General features: G+C 47.9%; 2 protein-coding genes across 4 annotated transcripts in view; one reads left to right on the forward strand and one right to left on the reverse strand.

Moving 5' to 3' along the window:
• The window catches only part of DNAH9 (dynein axonemal heavy chain 9), a 334,173-nt gene extending 324,343 nt beyond the window's left edge, over window positions 1–9,830 (forward strand). The window contains exons 68-69 of the mRNA XM_027047332.2: window positions 2,083–2,472; window positions 9,344–9,830. Coding sequence (XP_026903133.2) covers window positions 2,083–2,472; window positions 9,344–9,571 — 618 coding nt within the window. The 3' untranslated portion in view covers window positions 9,572–9,830. The remainder of the gene's footprint in view (window positions 1–2,082; window positions 2,473–9,343) is intronic.
• A 285-nt stretch (window positions 9,831–10,115) lies between these two features.
• Window positions 10,116–27,956, reverse strand: part of ZNF18 (zinc finger protein 18) — a 30,354-nt gene continuing 12,513 nt past the window's right edge. For all 3 annotated transcript variants that reach the window (XM_027047334.2, XM_027047336.2, XM_027047333.2), the window contains exons 3-7: window positions 26,553–26,742; window positions 26,073–26,152; window positions 19,080–19,164; window positions 18,382–18,489; window positions 10,116–12,937 (exon numbers count right to left, since the gene is read on the reverse strand). In XM_027047334.2, the coding sequence (XP_026903135.1) occupies window positions 12,159–12,937; window positions 18,382–18,489; window positions 19,080–19,164; window positions 26,073–26,152; window positions 26,553–26,742 (1,242 nt within the window). In that variant the 3' untranslated portion in view covers window positions 10,116–12,158. The remainder of the gene's footprint in view (window positions 12,938–18,381; window positions 18,490–19,079; window positions 19,165–26,072; window positions 26,153–26,552; window positions 26,743–27,956) is intronic.

Raw genomic sequence — 27,956 nt, forward strand, 5'->3', positions numbered from 1 at the left:
GAAGGTTTGATCGTTTACTTTTTCCCTTTGCACTAAATTTACTTTTGAGACTTAATGCTATTTTCTTAAATAACCAGCTGCTTTTTGGCAAACCTCACTAATACCTAAATTACCAACTACGTATAACAATGAATTTTCACAGAATTGAGGGCATGAGGAAGACACTCTGTCTCAGAACCTTGAATTTGGCTCAAATGTACGAGGAGTATTTCGTAGTCTCTTTTCAGAAGTGTCCTCTGAAGTAAAGAGTCTAGGAAAAAGAACAATGCTTTTTTGTTTCAACCTCTGTTCGTGTCAGAAGACCCTTGGGGAAATCTACCAGAAGGAACTTTTGTTCTCCTGATTTGGGTGTGTTTAGAAGCGATAAACCTGGAGGGTAGACATGGGACGCTCATACCTCCCGTCGGACCCGGGGGGTGGCCTCGGAACCCTCGACCAGTCTTCTCTGGTGAGCCACCCCCGTGCGGCTGAGCAGACACCTGGAAGGAAATCTGTTTTCCGTCGCTGGAATATGATCTGTTTACTTGAGGGAAACGCATCCATGATTTGGGCTGTAGTCATTCGGGCTGGCCTACCTGGCACTGGGCTGATCGGGATGTTTAGTTCTTGTATAAAATATGAAGGTATTTATATCTGAAAATAGCCCAGCCACTCGACTCCAGGGCAGAGAGAGTAACGGCTACAGTCTGTTAAGTTCATGAAGAAGTTCAGGGGTCAGAGGGCTAGTTTCTAGCTGTCACTTAGGACCCGAAATATGTTCACCTTTAAGGGAGGCATATTTAACTTTTCTTTTTTAACAGTTCCAGGAGTTAAATGGCCATAGAGTTACATGGTCCAGTCTCCCATCCCACAGGCAAGGGGACTCGGGGCGCAGGGAGGCCCGTGTGACATTTTAACGGTCTGCACTTAGGGTGAGCCAAGCTGTCTCAGTCCACACAGACTTCTATAATTGAATTACCAGACTGGGTGGCTTATAAACAACAGAAATCGACTTCTCCCAGTTCTAGAGGCACCAGCAGATTTGGTGTCTAGGAAGGGGACGACTTCCTGGTTCACAGCCAGCCATCTTTTTTCTGTGTCCTCACAAGACATAAGGGGCGAGGGGGCTCTTTGGGGTCTTATAATAAGGGCACTAATCCCATTCATGAGGGCCCCACCTCATGACCCAGGCGCCTTCCAGAGGCCCCACCTCCTAATACCATCACACTGGGGGTTAGCATTTCAACACGGAAATTTGGGTGTCGGTGGGGAGGGCACAAACATTCAGCCCATAACGCGAGCCTTGTCGTGTACCCTAACCCCTGTGCAGAAACCACTACAATAGAGATGGGGTCTTTAAGAAATTTGGAGGGGCACCTGGGTGTCTCAGTCAGCTAAGCATCTGACTCTCGATTTCGGCTCAGATCATGATCTCGTGGTTCGTGAGTTTGAGCCCCGCATCAGGCTCTGTGCTGACAGTGTGGAGCCTGCTTGGGATTCTGTCTCCTGTCTCCTTCCCTCTCTCTCTCTCTCTCTCTCTCTCTCTCTGCCCCTCCCCTGCTCGCTCACTCTCTCTCAAAATAAATAAATAAGTAAGCATTTAAAAAAAAAAAAAAAAAGGAAAGAAATTGCTGGAGATCCGTGTCATAACCAAAGTTACAAAATCAAACCTAATGATGGTTTTCGGTTTTCGACGTAACCTTTCATCTAGCAGTTGGAGGTGGGTTCCTTCAAGTTGACTGTGTATCTCCTACCTTGATTCTGGGGGAGATCCTTGATTTGGGGGGGACACAGATCGTCCAGCCTCGGGCCTCTCGTGCTTCTGAGCTGCGGGGCCCGCTGCAAAGGCGGGAGGAGAGCCAGCACCCAGGCTTTAGGGTAGGGAACCCACAGGTGGTCTGAGGTCCGCAGTGGACGTCGACTGCTGTCAGTACGTAGGTGTGGACTCACACACCTTGCAAACCAAGTATTAGGGACAGTCGTGGCCACCACTGTTGGACTCATCTGTCTGCCTGTAGGCCATGAGCCAGCGGTCCCTATGGCCGGTTGTCTCCAGGGACTTCCTGCCCCCTCACTCTGTCCCCTCCTGCCCCTCGTCTACAGGGGGAGCTGACCATGACCAGCGACATGGAGAACTTACAGAACGCCCTGTACCTAGACACGGTGCCAGAGCCCTGGGCCAGGCGAGCCTACCCCTCCACGGCAGGCCTGGGAGCCTGGTTTGTGGACCTCCTCGACCGAATCAAAGAGTTGGAGGCCTGGATAGGAGACTTCGCCATGCCTGCCACGGTGTGGCTGACGGGCTTCTTCAACCCCCAGTCCTTCCTGACCGCCATCATGCAGTCCACGGCCCGCAAGAACGAGTGGCCACTGGACCAGATGGCCCTGCAGTGTGACGTGACAAAGAAGAACAGGGAGGACTTCAGGAGCGCCCCTCGGGAGGGGGCCTACATCCATGGCCTCTTTGTGGAAGGCGCTCGCTGGGACATACAGGTAAATCTTGGGGTGGGACACCCTCTGTGGGCTGATTAAATTACACATTGCCTCCATAGAGGGTGATTGTGCAAAGGGGATGCCCTGGACCTTCTGACCTGGGTGGCCTTTCCTTGAGGCTCTCAAGGCACTCTCATGCAGCCAGGGACGGTGCGGAGAGCACAGGCTTTGCGCCGATTAAAAGCAAGGGCTCTGGAACCAAACTGGCCGAATCTGAATCCCAGCACTACCGTCCGTTAACTCTGGGACCTTGGGACGTGGTTCTACCTCTCCAAATCTCAGTTCCCTCAAGTGTGAAAGGGGAAAATAAGAGTTGCTGCAAAGATGAGTTCATATGCGGGGACACCTGGAACTGTGCCCGGCACACAGAGAATGCTCCAGAAGTGTGAGAGTCACTAACTCTCGAGCTATCCCTGATGCTGGCTGCCCGCCCTGGGGATGTCATTTCACCTTCCAGGGCCACTTTCCTCATCCACGAGCTCTAGAAGGACAGGAATCCCTTCTGCCTTTTACACTGCCCCCATCTCCAAAGGGAGCCTAGTAGATACTGTTTCAACGTGACATTCTGAAAGGATTCCTCACTGGAGCCTAATAAAGATTTGAGTCACCCTAAGATTGGCTGGGATAAATGACACGGGCAAGTATGGGTACCTCCAGAACAAGTTCACATTTGTGACAACACATGATCTGGAAGAAGTGCTTAGTCACATATCCCGCTTGGCAAGTGCCACTCAACTATTCCAGCTGTTAGTACAGAGTTAATGGGGAAAAACTGTCAGGCGATCTAAACTATAGGGACGCCTGGGTGGCTCAGTCGGTTGAGCATCCGACTTCAGCTCAGGTCACGATCTCACAGCTCGTGAGTTTGAGCTCCATGTTGGGCTCTGTGCTGACAGCTCAGAGCCTGGAGCCTGGACCCTGCTTTGGATTCTGTGTCTCCCTCTCTCTCTCTGCCCCTCCCCCACTTGTGTGCTCCCTCCCCCCCCCCCAAAAATAAATAAACATGAGGGAAAAAAAGATCTAAGATATCATAGAAGGCCACGTAGGCCATGTAAATATACATACAGAGCTGTACTGGATTCAACAGTGTCTACCAAAATTCGTGCCCACCTAGAACCTCAGAATGTGCCCCTATCTAGACATAGGCTCTTTGCAGATATATGCAGTTGAGGTGAGGTTATACTAGAGCAGAGAAGGCCCTAAATCCAAGGACTGGTATCCTTATAAGAAGGCCATGTTGGAAACACAGAAGAGAATGCCCTGTGAGGACAGAGGCAGAGATTGGAGTGATGTATCTATAAGCCAAGGAATTCCAAGGAAGCCCCCAGAAGCCAGGAGAGATACATGGGATAGTTTCTGCCTCAGGGCCTCCAGAAGGCACAGACCCTACCTACACCTTGATTTAAGACTCTGGCCTTCAGGGGTGCCTGGGTGGCTCAGTTGGTTAAGCAACCAGCTCTTGGTTTCGACTCAGGTCATGTTCCCCAGGTTTGTGAATTTGAACCCCACTTCAGGCTCTGCACTGGCAGCGTGGAGCCTGCCTGGAATTCTCTCTCCTCCTCTCTCTACCCTACCCCTGCTATGCATATGTGCTCTCTCTCAAAATAAAGTTAAAAAAAAAAAAAGTAAAGAAAATAAGAAAAATTAGCAAAAAAAAAGACTGGCCTTCAGAACTGTGAAAGAATCATTTCTGTTGTTTTAAGCCACCAAATTTGTGGTAATTTGTCATAGGAGCTCCATGGAACCAATCAAGGGCCAACAGAGAGGACAGCAAAGTGGGACAGTGTTCAAACAGCCTGAACCTTGAGAAGGAAGCTGACTTCCCCTTCTCCACCTGAACATTTGTCCAAGATTCTGTGAGCAGGGGGGTCACACCTGGATGCTATTAGGTGTAGGGTGCTGTAGGGTGGCCAGAGCTAGAATATCAAAAAAAACCCAAAGTGGGCAAGTGGGGAAGAAGTTCAGAAGAATGCCAGCACTGTGGGGGAGGGGGAAAAGACACTGATTCCAATCATCTAACTCCAGTATTTTATGACCTTGTTTCTATATAATAATAACTTCCCAGGACACCTGGGTGGCTCAGTCGGTTGAGCATCTGGCTTTGGCTCAGGTCATGATCTTGTGGTTCATAAATTCAAGCCCCGCATCGGGCTCTGGGCTGACAGCTCAGAGTCCGGAGCTGCTTCGGATCCTGTGTCTCCCTCTCTCTCTGCCCCCACCCCTCACCCTCTCTCTCAAAAATAAATAAACATTAAAAAAAAATTTTTATAAATAATACTAATAACAACTTCCCAAAAAGCAATACCCGCCCACCAAGAACTCTTAGTCTCAGTTTCTACCCCCAAAAAGATGTCAGCAAAAACATAAGAATAAGAATGTCCAAATATCCTCTCCTCCATGAAATAACACTGGCCCCACATTATCAGAGCTTAACTTTTGCACAGGACTCTAGAAATCAACTAAAGGCTTTCAGCAACCCGAGGAGTATTTAGTGAAGAAAAATGTCCAAAGCTCAGTAAAAGAATAAGCTTTGTGGCCTTTTAACTTGACCTTTTCCCATCACCATCCCCACCAACTCTGTGGTGGCCTCGAAAACCAATGTGCTCTAGTCACAGTGAACACAGCAGCCTCCCAGCCACTGGAGGGGGCAAAACGGAGTTGGAGTACTTTCAAAGACCCATTCCCAGAAAACGGTCATTATTTTCCCTATGTGGCAGTTTCCAGGAAGACCCCACTTACATGTCTGCTTTACTTGACCAGAGTTGGAGCTCACCCAGGGCAACAGCCTTTCCCCCCTGAAGGCATGTACTGAAAACAAAGACAACTATTTAACCTCCAGCTTGCCTGAGGTAGTAGATAACAGTGGAGCAGGGGGCGCCTGGGTGGCTCAGTAGGTTGAGCGTCCGACTTCCGCTCAGGTTCATGATCTCACGGTTCGTGAGTTCGAGCCCCGCATCAGGCTCTGTGCTGACAGCTCAGAGCCTGGAGCCTGTTTCAGATTCTGTGTCTCCCTCTCTCTCTGCCCCTGCCCCTCCCCTACTCGTGCTCTGTCTCTCTCTGTCTCAGAAATAAACATTAAAAAAAAAATTAAAAAAATAAACAGTGGAACAAATACTAGGCTAACTACAAATACTAGGCTAACTAGGCTACCGCTTAAAAGGAAAAGCTGGAGAATGAGATGACCTCCAACTCATCCTTGGAAACCTAGAGGGCCATGCCCATGGGCAGGGCTGTGCACAGGCTCAAGAAAGCCCTGAGAAGTCTGTAAGCTCACTTCTGGCTGACCCTGAGGCTCTGTGCAAGCAGGAAGTGAAGGCTAAGGCAGAGTTTTCAACTGCCTGGCTGAGCCCTGGAGGCATGCGCAACACATGCACAGAGCCCTGGGGCAGAACCTGTGAGACTCACTGGATCTAGGCGCCTAAGAAACCTCTGTCCAACTATGTGCTAACCACCAAGCTAACTAAGCAGGCTACTTCAGGAGCCTTAGGTGTCAAAGACAGACTATAGAGAGTCAGTTCAGAAAGGTCATTCAACAAACTACAACAAACTCTATGGAGGGAGCCTGAGTTTTGGAGTTGCCACAATGTATTATTTAAAATATTCAAGTTTTCGGGTCGGCTGGGTGGCTCCGTTGGTTAAGTGTCCGGCTTCGGCTCGGGTCATGATCTCACATTTTGTGGGTTCGAGCCCCACATGGGGCTCTGTGCTGACAGCTCGGAGCCTGGAGCCTGCTTTGGATTCTGTGTCTCCCTCTCTCTCTCTACCCTCTCCCACTTGTACTTTCTCTCTCAAAAATAAATAAACATTAAAAAATAAAATAAAAATTAAATAAAAAAATTAAAATTAAATAGAGGAATTCAACAGAAGATTTGAGTAGACAAGAATCGCCAAACTTGGAAATGTATCGCTTGAGATTATCCAAGCTGAGAAGCAGAAAAAAAGAACAAAATAAATGAACAGTTTAGAAACCTGAGGAATACTCAAGCATACAAACATCTACATAGTAGCAGTCCCAAAAGGAGAAGAGAGAGAGAAATAGCCAGAAAGAATATTTGAAGCAATAACGGCCACTTTCCAGATTTGATTAGAAAAAAAAAAAAAGATTAATCTACACATCCAGGAATCTCAACAAAATCTAAATAGGATAAACTTAGAAATCCATACGCAGACATGCTATATGGTGAAAAGAGAACCCTGAAAGCAATCCATCACTTCCAAGAGGTCCTCCATTGGATGAACAGATGATTTAAGAAACCATGAAGGTCAGAAGACAGTAGAATGGAAGTCATAGTGCTGACAGAAAGACTGTCAGCCAAAAATTCCATACCCAGTAACACTATCTTTCAAAAATGAAGGAGAAATTAAGACATTCCCAAGTTTAAAGAGAGAGAATTCACCACTAGCAGACCAGACCTATAAGAAATACTTAAGAGAGGGGCGCCTGGGTGGCTCAGTTGGTTAAAGGGTCCGACTTTTGATTTCGGCTCAGGTCATGATCTCATGATCATGGGATCAAGCCCCACATCAGGCTCCGCAATGAGTGTTGAGCCTGCTTAAGATGCTCTCTCTCTCCCTCTGCCCCTCTCCCCTGCTTACTCTGTCTCTCTCAAATAAAAAAAATTTTTTTGAATAAAAAAAAAAAAAAGAAATACTTAAGGGAGTCCTTCAGAATGAAATGAGTTACAAGACAGTAACTCAAGTCCACATGAAGAAACAGAACACCAGCAAAGGTAATTATGTCTGTAAATATATAAGAAAATATAAATGGATTTTTGTTTGTAACTTTTATTTCCTTCCTGATTTAACGGACAATTGCAGGAAGCAATAACTCTAAATCTGATAAGCAGGAAGATGTAATTTGTATCATGAAAACAGCACAAGGTCTTAAGCAGAGGAAGGGGAAGGAAAGGAACATATAGAGGAATAAAGTTTTGTCTACTACTGAAATTAAGTTGGTATTCATTGAAGTTGATGTTTATACACTGAAGTTCATTGTAATCCCTAGAGAAATCACTAAGAAAATAATTTTTTATATATAGTAAAAGAAATAACAAGGGAATTAAAATGGTACACTGAAATAGATCTATTTAACACAAAAGAAGGCAGCAATGGAGAAACCAAGGAACAATAAAGATCCGAGACATAGAAAACAAAGAGTCAAATGGCAGATGTAAACCTTACCTTATCAGTAATTACATTAAATATAAATAAGTTAGACACTACAATCAAAAGGCAGAGAATGGCAGAATGGATTTTTTTTAATGATACAAGTATACGCTGTCTACACGAGATACACTTTAGATTCAAAGACACAAACAGGTTAAAAGTTAAGAGATGGAAACAAATATGCCATTCATATAGAGAATTCAACCATAATCACTGGAGGCACCAATACCCCACTACTCATGGTGGCTGCCCATGGTTAGTTTCTTGGGGGGGGGAGGGATGATGAAAATGTTCTGGAATTACAAAGTGATGATTGTACATTAAAAAACACTGACTTGTACATTTTAAAAGGGTTGGTTCTGAGGTACGTGAGGAAAAAAGAAAGGTTCTACCCCTTCTCCCACTCCCTGCCATAAACACTCAGTTGTTGACGTTAAGGGAGTGCCTGCTGTTTCCCTAAGATCTGTTACTCATCATGCCTCATACCAGCCTCTAACAGAACTGAAAAGGCACATCCTCCCCTTTAAATGCATTTCATGGAGGGGCCCCTGGGTGGCTCAGTCGGTTAAGCATCCAACTTCAGCTCAGGTCATGATCTCAAGGTCTGTGAGTTCGAGCCCTGCGTTAAGCTCTGTGCTAATGGCTCAGAGCCTGGAGCCTGCTTCAGACTCTGTGTCTCCCTCTCTCTCTGCCCCTCCCCTGCTTGCTCTCTGTCTCTCTCTCTGTCTGACTCTCTCTCTCAAAAATAGTAAACATTAAAAAAAATTTAAAAATAAAACATTTCATGGAAAATGAGCCAAGCTCTATCCATAGTAGAAGGGGACCAAAGTCACCAGGGCAACTGCGAGGTATCTGTGAATCGCTCTGTATCAACATTTCCCACAGTTAAGTTCCATAAAACACTAGTGCCATAGGAAATAAATAGATTGAAAAGAAAAGAGTCCCGTGGTCAAATAAGTTTGGGAAGCACCAGGTTAAATAAAGTTCACCCCTTTTCTTTACTGCTAGGACTTCCTGTCTTCAGTGTATGGTAAGCACCTTTTCCCAAGCTTATTTGATACAGGAATGCTTTTGGTCCTCAGAACATTTCTCAGGACTAGGAAAAAAAATAATAGTAAATAAAAATAAACAGCCCCACATCACTCTATTGATTCATCTCAGAAAACCACAGAGGCCCCAACTAGAAAGCTCCAGAAGTTAGGTCCCTATCACATGAGTAAAGATAGAACACAGCTCCGCTCAAGAAGTCAAAATGCTCTAGAGGGTGGAGGAGGCCCCATATGAAGCTGAAAAAGACATAACCGAACCCTTAAAATCTAAAACATTTGCTGGCACGAACTGTGTTTTCCTTGTCTTTCAAAGCCCTAGCACCTTCCATGATGACCATCTGGCAAATAGTTGCATTCGATATGCTTATGAAGTGAATGGATGAGGAAATAAAAATAGAGGCTCAAGTCACAAAGGGATTAATCTGTATATGATACATAACAACTTCTAGAACTCTCCTTCAGAAAGTGATTTAGGCTAGACAACAGCAGAAATCGGTTTCCCGCATCTCAGCTGCCGTCCCATCGTGGGTTAACAGTTCATAAGGCAGCCGGGCCTTCCCAGTGTCTCAGCTGCTGGGCCTTCTGACAGGAGGCTGGCTGGCTGGCTGCACTCTGTGTCTGATCTAAGGTGGCTCCTTTCACGCTCTTGTCCCCAGGCAGGGGTCATTACGGAGGCGAAGCTGAAGGACCTGACACCCCCCATGCCTGTGATGTTCATCAAGGCCATTCCTGCAGATAAACAGGACAGCCGCAGTGTCTATCCTTGTCCCGTGTACAAGACTTGCCAGCGGGGACCCACCTATGTGTGGACTTTCAACCTGAAGACCAAGGAGAAGGCATCTAAGTGGGTTCTTGCTGGAGTCGCTTTGCTTCTCCAGATTTAGCCACTGAGAACACAAGGCTGGGCTGGAAGCTGCCCAGAGGGACAAGGCGGGGAGGGGTGACACAGACGCATAGATAAGAAATCACATGTACTTGGGGCACCTGGCTGGCTCAGTCGGTTAAGTATCTGACTTCGGCTCAGGTCATGATCATGCGGTTTGTGAGTTCGAGCCCTGCTGACAGTTCAAAGCCCGGAGTCTGCTTCGGAGTCTGTCTCTCCCTCTCTCTGCTCCTCCCCTGCTCGTCCTGTCTCTGTCTCTCGCTCTCAAAGATAAACAAACGTTAAAAAAAAAAAAAAAAAAGAAATCACATGTACTCACAATTCTGTAGAATTCTTGTAGGGAACCCGGAGAGATGTGCCTACAATTGCGGCGACAGCTGGACGAATTCGGGTCCAGGAACGAGCAGGGGAAGCATTTCACAACACTGCACCGTTCCTAATAAAGTGATTTATTCTTCGACTGTGTCTGGTCCCAGCTTTGTGAGCAGGCAGAGTCATAAATGATCCTGGAGAGACCAAGAGAAACGAACCACAAACACCTGAGCCCTGATGTAGTTACACGGCACAGTACCCAGTGCTCCGCTCCCAGCTACTCCATAGACGAGCAGCTGTCAGCATCGCCCCAGGGTCAGAGGCTGCATTGTGACCAGTTACTCTGGATCAGGGATCGCCAAATTTCTTCTAGAAAGGGCCACTCGGTAAATGGTCTATGCTTTGCAAGGCATTTTTCTCTGCTGCAGTGACTCAACCCAGAACATAGATAAATGGGTGTGGCTGGGCTCCAATAAAACCATATTTACAAAAACAGATGCTGGGCCACATTTTGCCAATCAGTGATCTAAAGGACAGAGGAAGTATACATAGGACATGTATCCCTTATTAACTCACACATGCATTAAACACTTACCATGTGCTGAGAACACAACCGTGAATGAGATAGGTTGTTTCCCAGTATCTCTATCATCCATCAGATCATTTCAGAGGGACCCATGAAAAAACCCTGTGCCTGCAGCTTTTTAGCCTAAAAGTTTTCTAGATTTTACTCTGCCACATTTTCGCTGGAATCCCAAAGAGCTCCACTGTTTTAAAGAGCTCTTATAGGAAGGTTTGCTAAGAAGAGTCCAGGAGGGCCCAGTATTCCTTCTGGAATCATTACTGCCCCCCCCCACCCCCGCCCACATATCCTTGATGAATTAGGATTTACAACAGGGGCCCTTAAACTTGAGCTGGCATCCAAGTTGCCCTGGACGGCTGGTTAATCTCTCTCAAAAATAAACATTAAAAAAAAAACCTGAAACATAAAATCCCACCACCCTACAAATCTCTGCTGTACCGAATACAAAATCGAACGCTGGTTCCTCCATGATTTTCCTGCTTTCTGCCCTGTGGTTCCTGCACTTCCTAATGAGGGGCCTTCCCCCTCACCTTCATGCTACAAGGGGGGTTAAAAATCCCTCAGGAATCCAAGAAATCCAACTTGAGTTTCTATCTGCCGGTTCATGCCTACAGATCACTGCCCTCCTTCCTGGTCCTCACCAGCAGCAGTAAACTCGGAGCAGGCAAGAGGAGGATGAAGAAGGAAGGAAGGTGAAACTCCCACACTATGAGAGCAGGACACTGGGGGGGGGGGGGGGGGGGGGCGTGTGACTTCGAAGAGGGGACAAGTGGGCAGGTTAGATGTATGTGTCACACCCCTAGACAGAACAGACATTACATCACTACTAATGACTTCTTCCTAATATCTACTGACAAAATGGGGTAATAAAGGTAATTTTAAAGCACAGAACACTCTGGAAAATTGATAGCCAGGAGAAAGAGGGGCAGGTTGAGGCAGGTGAGCAAGCGGGAGATGATCTCAGAAGAGACAAAGAATGCCCAGTGCTAACCCAGCTCTCACACCTGGGCACCAGGTTAGCGATTTCCTGTCGCTCTTCCGCTGACGGATACACCTGGTAAGTCTGTACGGGATGGTCAGGTGCTCAACTACCGTTCAGGGTGATTCCATGAGAAAATGCACCTTGAGTTACGCTTAGAACACAGGGGACACTTCAGACACAAAGAAAGATACGGGGTAACTCTAAGAAGTTTATTTAGAACGAGAGACACTTGAGGTTAATTTTGCACCCGTGTGGCAAGGAACACACGTGAGCTCACTGGCCCTCTCTGCTGCCCTTCCTGTGACAGAAGGCCTGCTCCCAAACCCCCCTCCTAAACCGCTGATCCCAGGCCCTTCCCATGAGCCGCCATGAGCTGCCATGCAGCCAATCCAGCTGAGCTCTCCCCAGACGGCACTTGTAGAACAGGATCTCCAAGTGAACCTTTTTCCCCAAGGGATCCACCGCAAGAGACGAGCTGACGGAGAAAGACCACTCTTTCTCCCGACGCAGAGGCAAGAAATGAAACCCACACGAAATCCAACCCAGAGGCCAACGTGTCCTCCCAGTCCAAAGCCGTGCCCTGGTGACTCTCCTCTCGAATCCATAAAATAACAGAGAGAACAGGGCTGGCCTTTAAGAGACGCGATGTCTCCAGATGGAAGGAAGTATTTTTAAATGGCCCAGAGATAGAAATGGGCTCAGGGAGCTTGGCTACTGAAAGGGCTTCTTTCCTAAGTGGGATCTTTGATGTTTATCAAGGCTCGAGCTCCAGCTGAAACTCTTCCCGCAGCGGGGACACTTGTACGGTTTCTCTCCCGTGTGCACTCTCTGATGCCTGTTAAAGTTTGACCTCTGAATAAAACTCTTCTCGCAGATGGGACATTTGTAGGGCTTCTCTCCCGTGTGGATCTTCTCGTGGTGACGCAGTCCCGAGAAGTCGCTGAAGCCTTTGCCACAGTGGCCACATTTACAGGGCTTCTCCCCCGTGTGGATTCTCTGGTGCTTCACAAAGTCTGAACTCCGCAGAAAGGCTTTTTTGCAGGTGGGGCACTGGAAGTATGTCTCTCCAGTGTGAGTTCTCTGGTGAAAAACAAGCTGAGAATTCCTGTAAAAGCTTTTCCCACACTCCCTGCAGGTGGGGAGTTTTTGGGCCATGGGGGCCCTCGGCTGCCCCTTCGGGGAGGCGTCTCTCTTCTCCTCTAGCCACAGCAGGGACAGTTCTTCTGGACGGGGACTGGCCACATGCTGTTTCCCAGAATTCCTCTCTTGAGGAGAGAGCTGGCCCACCGGCCCCTCACCCTGCAGGTCTCCCGGGGCCTCGGGGCGACTGTCCACTTCTCCAAAGCATCTCGGTGCATCCTCACCGAAGAGGCTGCTCAAGGAGGCCTGGGAAGGCGCCTCCCCTGAGGCGTGGCAGGAGACGTCGGAAGGCTCCTGGCCCCTGCAATTTTCCAAATTCAGGTTCTCTTTGTCATTCTCTTGCCTGTCTCCTGGAAGAAGAAAGAAGATTTGAAATCGTTCCATCAATGCTGTGCCCTGTTTTCTAACCCCTACGTCAAGGAAAAGGTCCTCGGAAAACATGAATTCTCCTTATCAAGAAGGCGTCAGTGAGTGAGGAAGGAAGACACCATCCGGCCTGGGCGACCGGACACTCACTGCACTCGTGCTGGGGTCCGGGCTCAGTGTCCAGCTCCAGAGCCGAGAACCTCACAGGGCAGACGGAGCGCACAGAGGGCTCTGCTGACCGCCCCTGCCCCCCATAAACGAGCGGCGTGCATTTCTTAAGGCCCAGGAAAAACAAGTGTATTATGTAAGGGCGTTACTTTGCAAAACGATTTGTTTTTATCTGATTACATCTAAAGCACTAAAAGCAATTTGGAGAGAAAAACATAAAGAAGAAAAGCAAATCGACCTCAATCACACCATCCAGAGGTAGCAACCATGATTATGTATTTCCTTCTGGTCTTTGTTTAGTCTTTACCTGTGTATGTATGTGTGCTTTTTTGGGGGGCAGGGTGGGGAGGACTCACGGTTTGTGAGTTCGAGCCCCGTGTTGGGGTCTGTGCTGACAGCTTGGAGCCTGGAGCCTGTTCCCGATTCTGTCTCCCTTTCTCTCTGCCCTGCCCCTGCTCACACTCTGTCTCTGTCTCTCTCAAAAATAAACGTTAAAAAAAAAATTTTTTTTTTTAATTTTCTTTTGCTCATACCTTAAGTTTTTGGTTGCTACCACTAAATGATACGTATAGTAAAGATTTTTATTCTGGTGGTAGAATATGTTTTCCAACTTTTATACGTTATTTCTGTAGACCTAAGGAAGCTATTCACCTTTCTCTTTTCTGCATCAGTGCCTTCAAATTATCTGCTAGAGCCCCAGGAATCTGCTAAAGAGTTAGATCTGACTTAATTCACAAAGTCTTAGGACACACCCCTCTCAGATGACAAAGGCACTTTCTCTGGTCTTTAAAGTGACAAAGGTACTTTCTCGTCTCTTTAAAGGAGCCGTTATGAATATCATTTGAAAGCTGAATAATGATCTATTGGAGAGATGTCACCATGAACACATAATAGCAAACACATGATTTACTGAAGGATTTTACTACTCTGGACACCAAAGCTATTTGTTGTGGGTTTGCTACTATAAATAACGCTGTGCTTTTTCTTCATACATCTTTGCCCACATTTCTGACCATTTTGGGTTCCCTGCAGGGTTATTACCATGTCAGCAGGTGCAAACATTGATACTGAGGCTCCTGACACTGGCTGGCGAATCAATCTCCAGGGCTGTGCCACCCCCCAGTATGACCAGCTGGGCTAAGCAAAGGACAGTGTTCGGGACTTAAGTACTGAATATTTCTAAAATATTGGCCTTCTCTGAGGGGCGCCTGGGTGGCTCAGTTGGTTAAGCATCCGACTTTGGCTCAGGTCATGATCCCATGGTTCATGGGTTCGAGCCCCATGTCAAGCTCTGTGCTGACAGCTCGGAGCCTGGAACCTGCTTCGGATTCTGTCTCCCTCTCTCTCTCTGCCCTTCCCCTGCTGTCTGTCTCTCAGAAATAAATGTTTAAAAAAAAAAAATTTTTTTTTTTAAATATTGGCCTTTGAAACCAATGAAAACATAGTTTCTCACTGTTATAAATTTTAACACCTTTGTTATTAAAGGATGAATTTTTTCACATTTAAGAGCTACGTTTCGTAAAGACTGCTGCCCATTCTTTCATTGAGAAAGTCATTTTTTTTTCCTTATTATCCTGCATTAACTCTCACCATGTTAAGAAAAATAATCATTGAGGGGTGCCTGGGTGGCTCAGTCTATTGAGCGTCTGACTTCAGCTCGGATCACAATCTCGCAGTCTGTGAGCTGGAGCCCTGCGTAGGGCTCTCTGCTGTCAGCATGGAGCCCGACTCAGATCCTCTGTCCCCTGACTCTCTCTGCCCCTCCCCTACTTGCACTCTCTCTCTCAAAAATATACAGAAAGAAAGAAAGAAAGAAAGAAAGAAAGAAAGAAAGAAAGAAAGAAAGAAAGAGAAAGAAAAAGAAAGGAAAGAAAGATAATCATTTATCTGTCATTTTCATGAACAATGTTTTTCACCAATACCTGAATTTTGTTTGTGGCCATTTATGTATATGTGTAAGTTGTGGGGCTTTTCTTAATTTTAAGTATACTCAAGTCTATTTTTTTTTCTAACATTTATTTATTTTTGAGAGAGACAGAGCACAAGTACAACTGGGGCAGAGAGAGAGGGAGGCACAGAATCTGAAGCAGGCTCCAAGCTCCGAGCTGTCACAGCACAGAGCCCGACGCGGGGCTCGAACCCATGAACTGTGAGACCATGACCCGAGGTGAAGTCGGACGCTCAACCGACTGAGCCACCCAGGCGCCCCAGTGTACTCAAGTCTATTCATCTTTTCCCTAATGGTTTTCCTCCATGGCTTTTATACTGATAAAACCTTCCCCGCCCAGACAGTGAGTCAAACAGTCACCGGTTTCCTTCCTTATTATTATGTTCCTATTTTATCTTTTTCATCTATTTCCAACTTATTTTGGTGTATGACATTCATCACATTTAAACCGATGCCTCTTCCCAAAGAATGCTGTTCACGGAAGAACACCTCATCCACAGACCCGTGTGGCCTCTTCCTCTGTCTCACATCAAATTCTTGCCCAGGGGCGCCTGGGTGGCTCAGTCGGTTGAGCTTCCGACTTCGGCTCAGGTCATGATCTCGCGGTCTGTGCGTTCGAGCCCCGTGTCGGGCTCTGTGCTGACAGCTCGGAGCCTGAAGCCTGCTTTGGATTCCGTGTCTCCCTCTCTCTCTGCCCCTCCCCCGCTCATGCTCTGTCTCTGTCAAAAATAAACATTAAAAAAAAATTTTTTAAATTCTTGCCTGATGAGCCTCTCTTCCAACGCTCCCTTTTGTGTTCTGCTGGTCTGTGTGTCTACTTCTATATCCATATCCCATCATTTTACTGATTTTACCTTTCTAAAATGACAGACTTTTTTTTTTTTAAATAGGCTCCACGCCCCACATGGGGCTCGAACTCATGACCCTGAGAGATCGGGTTGCGTGCTTGACCAACTGGGCCAGCCAGACTAAAAGAGACTCGTAATGTTTACAGATCTAATGTCGAGGAACCATTCTTCTTTCAAGACTCTGTAGTAACTTTGCAGTATTACAGATAACTACTTAAGAATCCTTTTCCCAAATAATTTTTTTTTTAAACCCCTTGGGGTTTTTATCAGAGATGAGGACGTGGCTTTTTGAGGTGTATTTCCCTGCTGGCCTGCTTTAACCACGCACTATTCTTCCGTATGGTCAAACACACAGCATGCACGCTCTCTCCTGAGACTTCTGCCCCTTGGTGTGAGCCCAGATCTGGCGAACTGGCTGCTTTTGGGTCTTTGAGTCCTTTCTGATCCTGGTAATTGTTTCCACACTAGTCCAGGGCTCACCCCTGCACAGCTGGACTCCTGCATCAACTTTCCACAGGGTTCCCCCTGCTCCCAGCATGCCCTTCCAGTCTGCCCTGCCCATGGCCACTTCCCTGGTCTCTCTTCCCACATTTCCTCTCTGTCAAGAGCAGACATTGCCATGTCTTAGCCCTACGAGGGCCGGCTGGCTGTGTAGACTCCCCATAGTCTCATTCAAGTTAAAAGCTAATGCAACCATGTCACCAGGCAGAATGAAGGAGGGGAAAAAAAAAAAAAAAAAAGAATGAGTGGAGATAGGTGAACCATGTATCACTACATGGACGCATATGGGAAATCCCTTGTACCTTCCACTCAACTTTGCTATGATCTGAAACTGCTCTAAAAAATATCTATTAAAACAAAAATCGTACTGCAACAACACTCTCGAGTATTTTCAAACTTTTTGGTCTGCTACCAACAGTAAGAAATATGTTTAGGGGCGCCTGGGTGGCTCAGTCAGTTAAACATCCAACTTCAGCTCAGGTCATGATCTCATGGTCCGTGAGTTCGAGCCCCACGTCAGGCTCTGTGCTGACAGCTCAGAGACTGGAGCTTGCTTCGGATTCTGTGTCTCCCTCTCTCTCCGCCCCTCCCCTGTTCATGCCCTGTCTCTCTGTGTCTCAAAAATAAATAATAAAACATTTTTAAAAATTAAAAAAAAAAAGAAATATGTTTATATTGGGGCGCCTGGGTGGCTCAGTCAGTTAAGTATCCAACTTCGGCTCAGGTCATGAGTCACAGTTTGTGGGTTTGAGCCCCACACCGGGCTCTGTACTGACAGCTCAGAACCTGGAGCCTGTTTCTGAGTCTGTGTCTCCCTCTCTCTCTGCCCCTCCCCAACTTGTGCTCTGTCTCTCTCTCTCTCTCTCTCTCTCTCTGCCTCTCAAAAATAAACATTAACAAGGATTTTTAAATTAAAAAAAAGAAGTATGTTTATACTGAAATATGGAACATACACACATGCTTAGAGCAAAAATTTCCTAAAATATTACCCAACCCTGATATTTTCTGATATTCTCCATTCAATCTTATCACTGCATTTTTTTTAAATGCTGGATACAACCCACAACATGATTTCACACTACACTGATTGGTCAGGAAATGCAGTTTGAGAAACCCTGCTCCAAAGGAATCCTTGTGAGAACAGTATTAGGATAAACATATTGGTTAAAATTAAAATCGTACATTTCACATGAAGCTTGCTGTCTCTTAGTGTGTTAGTTGGCAAAGGGAAATAGTTGGATCCCACTGGAAAGGATCACTTTCCATACACTTCTCATCCCTGGTCCTTTTCTTCCTCCACAGTTCTGGGATCTTCTGTACATGGCGAAGTGTATGTTGGGGGGGGGCAGGGGTGCGGGTACGTGCAGAAGTGAGGCGTTACACCCGCAACGTTTTAAACAGAGTGCAGGAAACAAAGGGTGATGGCTGCATGACCACAGAAGAAGTTCACATATTTCCCCGCCTCCTGTCTTAGAATACGTGATTTACAGGAAGTGTTTGTTGTTGCTGCTGTTTCGAGGAAGTCAGGTGCCTGGAGATTAGTTAAATGTGTTTTTCTGTCAGTTTGTCTTATTCAGTCTTCACTTCACTGCAACAATTACGAAAACCAAGAGAGTCAGGAAGAGTGATTGCCTACTGCTGTTCCATAACCTTTCTAGAAAGGAATTCTATCTGTGTTGGTATCAGTCTGTACTAACCTTAACTTGCTCTGAGGAGGCAAGCAGTCACGGCAGACAAGCCCGAAGGCAGCGGGTCCGATGTGTGGTCTCTGTTCCACGATTACGTATGTATGTTCCAGCAGCCCGTGCACCAGAGATGAGGAGACCCAACCTCGGGACTCACACTGGACTGACCAGATCGTGGCTAGTTACAGACGATGTCACAGACCTCAGGTCCTTGTACGCCCCTCCGATTTAACGACAGGAGGTCAGGAGGGGCTCAGCCCCAGTGAACGACCACTCACCTAGGCAGGTGGGCCTTGGGATCTTCTCACTAAGGTGAGGGTGCCGCCCGGCAGGCTCTTCCCCATACTCCGTTGAACCAGTCGGATCAGGCTTGGAACTGGAAATGCCTGGTACACAGAGGGACGACATGAAGCCCAGGTGAATGGGGAGAACTAGGGACCAGTCTGGGTCTGTCAAAGGCACAACCTGAGTGTGAAGAGGAAATAGGAAGGATCTGGGGACCACTTAAAAGACCTTCTCTTAGAAGGCTACTGGGAGCTTCTCAGACACCAGTACTCATGACGTGACCAGGATGTATGGTGAGGGTCACAAGGTGACCGGAAGGGCCCGCCTGCACACCAAGGCTCTTTGGGCGAGCCACTGCTTCTTGGCCCAGTGGGGCTTAGTGGCACAGAGCAGGGACTCAGACACACCGAGTTCCATCGTTAACTCCGCACTCACGAGGAACGTGACAGGAGCTGAGGCTCACTCTCGTCATCCTTCACACGGGAACACCATCCCCAACCTCGTACATTTAAGGAGTAACCACGCATAATGCAGCCGTGACAGTTCCGGGCACACAGACCCTGCTATCCCCAGTTCCCAGCCATGTCCCCAGTGCCCCCTTCCCCCGAAGAACTTCCATGGAAGCAGCTCTCTCTAACGGACACAGAAAATGTTTAACGTCTGCTCCCACCGGACTGGCCCACACCCTCACCTCCGGAGACCATCTTCCCATAGGTCTCCAGCATGAGATCCCAGTACTGCTCCTTCTGGACGGACTCCAGGTGCCTCCACGGCTCCTAGAAAACATGCGATGACATGACTCCAACGCAGGTTTCTGAACCCAGCCTTCCCTCCCCTGTAGGAAAGTGGAGGAAAACAGGCCTATGCGCTCGCCGCCTGGCCATCAGATGATCTAAGGAATCACAGGAGGTAGTTCAAGGGAAGAGGCCAAGGGGAAAACGACAGTCTCCACGTCAGTATTTCTTGCCCTGGTTAGAATACATCTAGATTTTAAGTGCTGGCTTTTCAGTTGCACATACTTAAGAGTCAAGAACACAGAGAGAAGGCAAAAGCTTCTTCTACCCTGTCCTTCTGTCTTTCTTTCTTTTTTAAAATATTTATTTTGAGAGAGAGAGAGAGAGAAACACAGGAGAAGCAGAGGGAGAGGGAGAGAGAGAATCCCAAACAGACTCTACACTGTCAGCGTGGAGCCCGATGAGGGGCTCGATCTCACCAATTGTGAGATCACGACCTGAGCTGAGATCACGAGTTGGATGCTGGGGGAGCCTGGGTGGCTGACTCAGTTAAGAAACTGACTTCAGCTCAGGTCACGGTCTTGCAGTTCATGAGTTCGAGCCCCACATTGGGCTCTCTGCTGTCAGTGTGGAGCCCGCTTTGGATCCTCGGTCTCCCTCTCTTTGTCCCTCTGCTGTTCACTCTCTCTCTCTCTGTCAAAAATAAAGATTAAAAAAAAAAAAGTTGGATGCTTCACCCACTGAGCCCTCAAGCACCCCTTATTTTTTTTAACTCAATGCTTATAATAGAGGCCTTTGAACAGTCGGAGTCTGATACTCCCAATATTTCATTAAAATCTGGAAATTCATGGGGCACCTGGGGGGCTCAGTCGGTTAAGCGTGTGAGTTCGGCTCAGATCATGATCTCGCGTTTCGTGGGTTCGAGCCCCGCGTCGGGCTCTGTGCTGACAGCTCGGGGCCTGGAGCCTGCCTCGGATTGTGTCTCCCTCTCTCTGCCCCGCCCCTGTTCTCACTCTGTCTGTCTCTCTCAAAAAGAAACATTAAAAAAATGTTTTAAAACTCTGGAAATTCAAGAGGGAAAAGGAATTAAAAGGGAATTTGTTAGAAAACCACACGCGAGTCAGCAAAAAGGTGGGAAGTGCCCACAAGGAAGTCGGAGGCATCCTAGTCTCTCTGAAACAGATCAGTGGATTCAGACCAGAGACGGAGGGCGGCCTCCGTGCACACGTGGAGCCTCCCCAACAGTTCTGAGTTTACAGCCTAACGTTAGACTGGTTTTCCTCCCACTCAGTGGAAAATCGATGGGTTCTCTGGAGCAAGGTGTGCCTCAATTGTCCCCCAAAACATGCCCTTCTTCTCCTGTGAAACTGGAGGCTAGAGCCTCAAGCCTGGCAACGCTGCCCAGCTGGAGTCCACGTCTGTGGATTCAAATCCCCATCTCCCCGCCCAGAAGCGGAGCGCTGGAGACCCAGTCTGGACAGCGGAGTGATCAACAGCCCGGTCCCGGCTGTAAACTCTACCTGTGCGACTCAACCGGGCCGGGTGTTTGAGTCCCGCCGGCCCTGCCACTTCTACCTGCGTGACCCTCAGCAAGAGACACCACCTTTCTGAGCCTCTGTTCTCACTTGGTGGTGGGATAACACTCACACCCTGACTGACAGAAATAACGCAGGCATCCCCTGTCTTCACAGCACGCTCTAGTTTTCAGTCCTGGCATTCACCGGCCTAGCGAACACGTAGGTGTTCAGAGATGCACGCACACAGGTGTTTGGCTAAGAGCTGCCCCCGTTAGCACGTGAGCTCCAGTGTGTACTTTGTCAGGCCCCGAGACGATGCCCAGGACAGAGCAGGCTCTTGGTGCACGCTGTCTGGGGGAAATAAAGCCCTCGGCAAATAACTCCTCGGAAATCACGCCTGCAGTAGTGTTATTCTATGTGCGGCCTACGGGACACCCGGTCTCCCACGCTCACCAGGGTTTGCAGAGAAAATGAAGGGATGCTGTACTCTTTCAGGAACCCCAAAGTTGATAACCACCCACTATTATGAATAGCCAGGCTACAGGGAGCAAACGTGAGGAGGGCGAATAAGAAAATGAGATATTCTCAGGGCACGAGGTATGCTCAGGGAAGCCATTCTCAGTCCTAGGTCAAGTCTGCCTAACAGCATATCAAAGGGAAGCAGAAAGGTCTGAAAAAGCATGATTTACCCAAAAGTCTGCAATTAGCAGATACTAAGCAAAAATTTTAAAAAGAAAACACGGGGTTGGATTTTTTTTAGGATAAAAATGCAAAAAGTGACTTAAACGTATTTCACGATATACTTAAGCATTAACTATAACCACATTTTTTATTTTAATTTTAATTCAAAATTTTCTACTATGGGGGCGCCTGGGTGGCTCAGTCAGTTGAGCGTCCAACTCCTGATTTCGGCTCAGGTCAGGATCTCACGGTTCGTGAGATCGAGCCCCACATCGGACTCCATGCTGACAGAGCGGAGCCTGTTTGGGGTTCTCTCTCTCTCCCTCTCTCTATGCCCGTGCCCCGTGCGCTCTCTCTCTCTCAAAATAAATAACCTTTAAAAGATAAAATAAAATGTTCAGTTTTGAAAGGAGCTCGTAGAACTGTGAGCTTATTGTGTTAATCTGTGAATGAAGCTACCTTCACAACCTCCGGAGAAGAACAGGTTTGAGCAAACACTGCTGAATAGGGGACCCCTCACGCTTCACGTGAATCTGATGCAAAACTATGGAATCTGATGCAAAACTACCCTTGATTTTGTGTGGAGACAGCGCCACCTTGTGGGTTTGTGAGACGCTGCCACAGCTGACCCGCACACAGGTCCCCCTGCACTGTGTTCCTCTCCCGAAATCTGAAGATGCAGGAATGTGAGTAAAAGCATCCCCGAGTCTGCGTGAGGCTCTAACTCACTCCTGGTTTCTAACGATGAAACTGCGTGGGGATGCTACCTCATTATTCTGGCATTATTCACGAGGCTCCTAACCTATAAAGGAGATTCGAGGGAGTGATTACATCTATTGCGAGATCCCCTGCACGTAACAAAGCGTCCACTAAGTATCAAGCCCCTTCTGGAGGTGCACATGGCCCTTGTTATAGTTGGGAGCAGGGATGCTGGAAGCGGTTAAGAATGACTTTTGTTTGTCTGGATCGAGGGGCTGTTAATCAGTTATCTGCTAAATACAGGGAAATGCACACAGACAGAGGCATGGCTCATGCCAGTGAACATTTTTTTTAGTCATTTGATTCGAGCTATCCAGAACAAGTCACGGTCAATGTTGCTACGTAATGTTTTGTTAATGCTTAATTCTACCAGCTAAAAGATGTTCATAAATTGTACAGACCTCTCATAGGAACACTCTGTACTTACTACAGAAGCAACAGTAATCCTCACGTCTGCTTGAAATATTTCACAGAATACCCAAATCTTTTGCAGTACAAAACCTAACGATTTGGTTTCTAGGTACCTTGAAAGTGGGAAGACAGGTACTCCTGAGTCACTAAAAAGGTCTGTCCCCCTCCTATCCCTCTCCCAGGGTGAACTGTGAAGTTTGTATTCTGGTTTCTACATCCCTGAGCCTGGAAATCTGAAGCTCCCACTGGGCTTGGGCAGCACATCACCACCACCTACTGGCCTCCCTGCCCTTACCTTCTCTAGAGAACCACAGAGTTCCCCGAAGGTTTGAAACAACGCTTTGATCAAGGCGTACGGGTTCCAGAAAAACTTTATTTTTTAAATAATTTTGTAGTGTTTTTTTAATTTTTTTTAATCTTTATTTAAAATTTGAGAGAGAGACAGACAGTGTGATTAGGGGAGGGGCGGTTAGAGATGGGGACAGAATCCAAAGCAGGCTCCAGGCTCCGAGCTGTCGGCACAGAGGGCTCCAGGCACAGCACCCGTGAAACCGCGAGATCATGACCTGAGCCAAAGTCAGACACTTAACCGACTGAGCCACCAAGGTGCCCCCAGAAAAACTTTATTTTTATCAAATGCAACTTTTCAGAGTTGTGAACTACATACTCAAAATAAACCTGTTCCCCAAGTTGTTTTGGATACAGTAACAGAGACCAGATTTACTTTCCCTCCTGAAACAACTGGAAAAGGAGACAAAATATAGGAAACAACGGTTTGGGGACACCGCCTGTCAGGCGGAGCAGAGCAGAGCTCCCTGAAAGTGAGGAGACAAATCAGGTGAGCCCTGCACTGGCCGAACGCACCACCTGGAGACAACAGCCCGGAAGCACAGGCAGGGGGGCCAGGCTGAGTCAGGCGGCCCCCTCCCCCTAGAGTTGGCGGAAGTTGCTCAGAGTCTGGGAAGGCGAAGGCAGCCAGAGTCAGCAGGGCAGCAGACCAGAGTGGGGAGCTGAACGGAGAGAAGGCTCCGGAGATCTCCAGGGGGTCCCCCTCGGGTCTGGGAAGGAGCCTCCAGGAGAAGCAGAGCAAACAGAGCTGGCGGTAGGTACTTCCTTCCAGCCAGAGTGGAAAACCTCACACATCAAGCAGCATCAGGTACGATACACAGAAGGGTCTTGCCTCGGTGGTGGGAGACATTAGCCCAGACTAAAGACTTCTCTGGTGCCATAAAGCTACGTCCAAGCAACTCAGTCACATCCCAGAGCAAAGCTCTAGAACATTTACAGGGGGGCCTGGGTGCTTCAGTTGGTTAAGCATCCAACTCTTGACTCGGCTCAGGTCATGATCTCACGGTTCGTGGGTTCGAGCCCCAAGTCAAGCTCCACGCTGATAGTACAGAACCTGTTTGGGATTCTGTCTCCCTCTGCCCCTCTCCTCTGCTCATGCACTCTCTTTCAAAATAAATAAATGGGGCACCTGGGTGACTCAGTCAGTTAAGTGTCCAACTCTTGATTTGGCTCAGGTCATGATCTTACAGTTCATGAGTTCGAGGCCCAAATCTGGATCTGTGCTGATTGCGTGGAGCCTGCTTGGGACTCTCTCTCCCCCTCTCTCTGCCCCTCCCTCACTCGTGCACATGCTTGCTCTCTCTTGCGCTCAAAAATCAATAAATAAATATTTTAAAAAATAAAAAGGGGTGCGCCTGGATGGTTCAGTTGGTTGAGGGTCCAACTTTGACCCAGGTCATGATCTCACAGTTTGTGGGTCTGAGCCCTGCAACAGGCTCTGTGTTGACAGCTTAGAGCCTGGAGCCTGCTTCAGATTTTGTGTCTCCCTTTCGCTCTGCCCCTTCCCTGCTCACACTCTGTCTGTCTCTCTCAAAAATAAACATTAAAAAAAATTTTAGTAAAAATAAAATAAACAAACATTAAAAAAAAAAAAAAGAACTTTTATAGGAATGCCAAAATACTCGGCACCCAACAAAGTAAAATTCACGTCTGACATCCAATCAAAGGTTGCTGGGCATGGTAAGTAGCAGGAAAACACCTCACAATGAGATAAATCAATCCATCAAAACTGACTCAGAAATGACACAGGTGATAGATTAGCAGACAAGAACATTAAAATAGACATCACAGGGGTGCCTGGGTGGCTCAGTCGGTTAAGTGTCCGACTTCGGCTCAGGTCGTGATCTCACGGTTCGTGAGTTCGAGCCCCGCATCGGGCTCTGTGCTGACAGCCTGGAGCCTGGAGCCTGGAGCCTGCTTCAGATTCTGTGACTCCCTCTCTCTCTGCCCCTCCCCCACTCACACTCTGTCTCTGTCTCTCTCAAAAATAAATAAAACGTTAAAAAAAACTTTTTTTAAACAGACATTATAGCCATATTCCGTACAGTCAAGAAAATGTAGGAACAACAGAACATGTTAAGTACAGATGTGAAAAATATAATGAAGCCCCAATTCAAACTTCTAGAGATGAAAAAGACATTTGAGATGAAAAATACACTGGATGGGATTAACAACAGATCAGACACAGCAGAAGAGAAGATTATTGAACTTGGAAGACACATGAACAGGGAGTATCCAAAATGAAACAGAGATTTTTTTTTTAATAGAGACACAAAGCATCAATAAAGCTCTGGGACAACCTGGAGAGCTCTAATGAACATACACACGTTATCCTCACACAGAGACCACATGGGGGTTATTCTCAAAATCCACAAAGAAGTGGAGAAGGAAGGGAGACAGAAGATGGTCGAAGAGATACTGGTCAAGATTTTCCAAATTTGATGAAAACTATAAACCCACAGATCCAAGAACCCCACACGAAGAAAATGAGTCCTAGGCCATCCATCGTAGTCAAACTGTTAAAAACCACTGAGAAAATATCAAAAGAAGCAAGAAAAATATATTACACGCAGAAGAACGAAGTTAAGAGTACAGATGACATGACTCCATTTCACACCCAATTCTAGAAAATGCAAGCTAACGTATGGTGACAGAAAGCAGCTCAGTGGCAGCCTTGGGATCTCAGCACTGGGGGTCGTGGGGGGCAGGTGGGAGGGGTCACAAAGGGCAAAAGGAAACCGTGGGCATAACAGGGATGTTTATCAACCTGATTGTGACATGGTTTCACACGTGTGTATAGGTGTCAAGAAACTTACCAAACCATATGCTTGAAACATGTGCGGTTTACTGTTTGTCCACTACACCTCCCTAAAGCTGGGGGAGGTCGCCTGGCCCACGTGACCCGTAACCATTCAAACTCTCAAACTGACTCCGTGGGGGAGGCCGAGACCAGGAAATAGAGTCTTTTCTCTGCACGACCCCAAGAGCAGGAGCAGGACAAACAAGAGGGAAGCTTCACAGCCACTTCCTCCAGGAAGAACGGGGCCAGATTCCGTTATCAAGGTGACGATCACCCAGCCTTCTGCCTCAAGAGAAATACTGGGACTCGGGCTTCATTCCACGTGCCTGTTGTTGCCCTCGCTAGCCGTCCTCTCTCCTTCTGGCAGCACGTCCCCTTTCCACGCTCCCGCTGGAGCCCCGGCGGGGGGGAGACAAGCAGGGGAGCCGGCTCACCTGAGGTGCTGTTTGGAGCACGGAGGCTGTGAAGTCCTGGTCTCCGACGAGCCTTTCGTCCAGGGCGGCAGCGGCCAGCGCTGAAGCGAGGCACAGAAAGTTGGAAGGCTCTAGATGTCGTCGCAAACCACTCCCCGGAGGGCACCGACGCAATCGGTCGGTACACGTCAGAAGTGATGCCCGTCCCTCCCTCGCCAACCAGCCCCAGCTCGCTCCAACCTTCCCAACAGTCTGGTCCACAGTTTCCTCCTCCTTCCTCAGAACCAAAATTCACGTGGTCTGGCCCAGCCATAGAGGAGATTCACGGACCAGAGCTCCCCCTCAGAGGGATTCAGTTAAGTCCACTCCGTTTCCAGACTTTCCAGAGATACCCTGATCCGAGCAGCATATCATTTTCCACTCGGTCTTAGGCCCACTAACCACGGCCCCCAGATTTCCCCGAGAACTCACCACATGCCACCGCGAGGAAGCGCCCCTCACCTAATTCTTGCTCCATGTCAGACTCCTCTTTCACAGCACGGCTCGGCGGCTCCCCGGGCCTGGACGGGGAGGCCCGAGGTCCCAGCTCCTGAGACGCCATTTCAAGATGGCGCCCCGCTCCCCCCACGCGGCAGCTTGCGGAGTCCGTCGTCTCCGATAGGATTTCTTGTCCCAGAACTTGGATGCTGATCTAGAGACCACACAGAATTAGTTACTGAAGGATCCAGAATGAGGGGTTCTGAAAGAAACACAGCTAATGCTCCATAACAGACCACAGGGCGGTCCTCGGGGACATGGAACAGGGAAAGAGGCACAGGAGCTTTTCCGTCTAGACCAGCAGGAAGCTGTGAGGAAAACGACCTGAGGGGAGGCCGAAAGCGACGCCTGAATCAGGCGTGGGAGGTCTTCAAGGCACGCCATGGAGGGGCGCCTGGGTGGCTCAGTCGGCTAAGCCTCCGACTTCAGCTCAGGTCATGATCTCACAGTCTGTGAGTTCGAGCCCCGCATCGGGCTCTGTGCTGATGCCTCGGAGCCTGGAGCCTGCTTTGGATTCTGTGTCTCCCTGTTTCTCTGCTCCTCCCCTGCTTGCACTCTGTCTGTCTCTCTCGCTCTCAAAAATAAATAAACATTAAAAAAAATTAAGAAAAAATAAAGGGAAAGTTCGTTGACAATGTGTTTCTACTGGATAGTCTCCACCAGTGAAAACTCAGGTATCCTTTGTACAACTTCCCGGACACTTGAGTCTAAAGATGGACAGAGACGGGGCGCCTGGGTGGCGCAGTCGGTTAAGCGTCCGACTTCAGCCAGGTCACGATCTCGTGGTCCGTGAGTTCGAGCCCCGCGTCGGGCTCTGGGCTGATGGCTCAGAGCCTGGAGCCTGTTTCCGATTCTGTGTCTCCCTCTCTCTCTGCCCCTCCCCCGTTCATGCTCTGTCTCTCTCTGTCCCAAAAATAAATAAACGTTGAAAAAAAAAATTAATTAAAAAAAAAAAATAAAGATGGACAGAGACAAGAGGCTTTGGCCTCTGTTTGTAATGGTCAGAGTCCCAGGGAGCCTTAGAATTAGGGGAGACACTGGGGCGATATAATAAGAAACACGGATTTCGTCTCTGTCCCAGGTTCCTGGCACAGAGTTGCTAAAACCCTTGGAATTGCCCTAAAGGAAGGGAGTGACAGGAGCAATTCTGTTATTCATGATGAGCCCCTTTCAATCACGCCTGAGTTGAGGCTAAGCAGGGGACGCTTGGTGGGCCCCCAGAGAGCTTCAGGACGGAGGCTGGTCATCAGAGATGCCTACCGGGTGATCAGAGGATTGACCTCACAGCCCCAACCCTCAACCTCTGAGGAAGGGAGAGGGGCCGGAGATTTTCGGTCACCAATGGCCAATGACTAATCTCTCATGCCT

This window comes from Acinonyx jubatus, chromosome E1 (assembly GCF_027475565.1).
Source record: "Acinonyx jubatus isolate Ajub_Pintada_27869175 chromosome E1, VMU_Ajub_asm_v1.0, whole genome shotgun sequence".
Lineage (NCBI taxonomy): Eukaryota > Metazoa > Chordata > Mammalia > Carnivora > Felidae > Acinonyx > Acinonyx jubatus.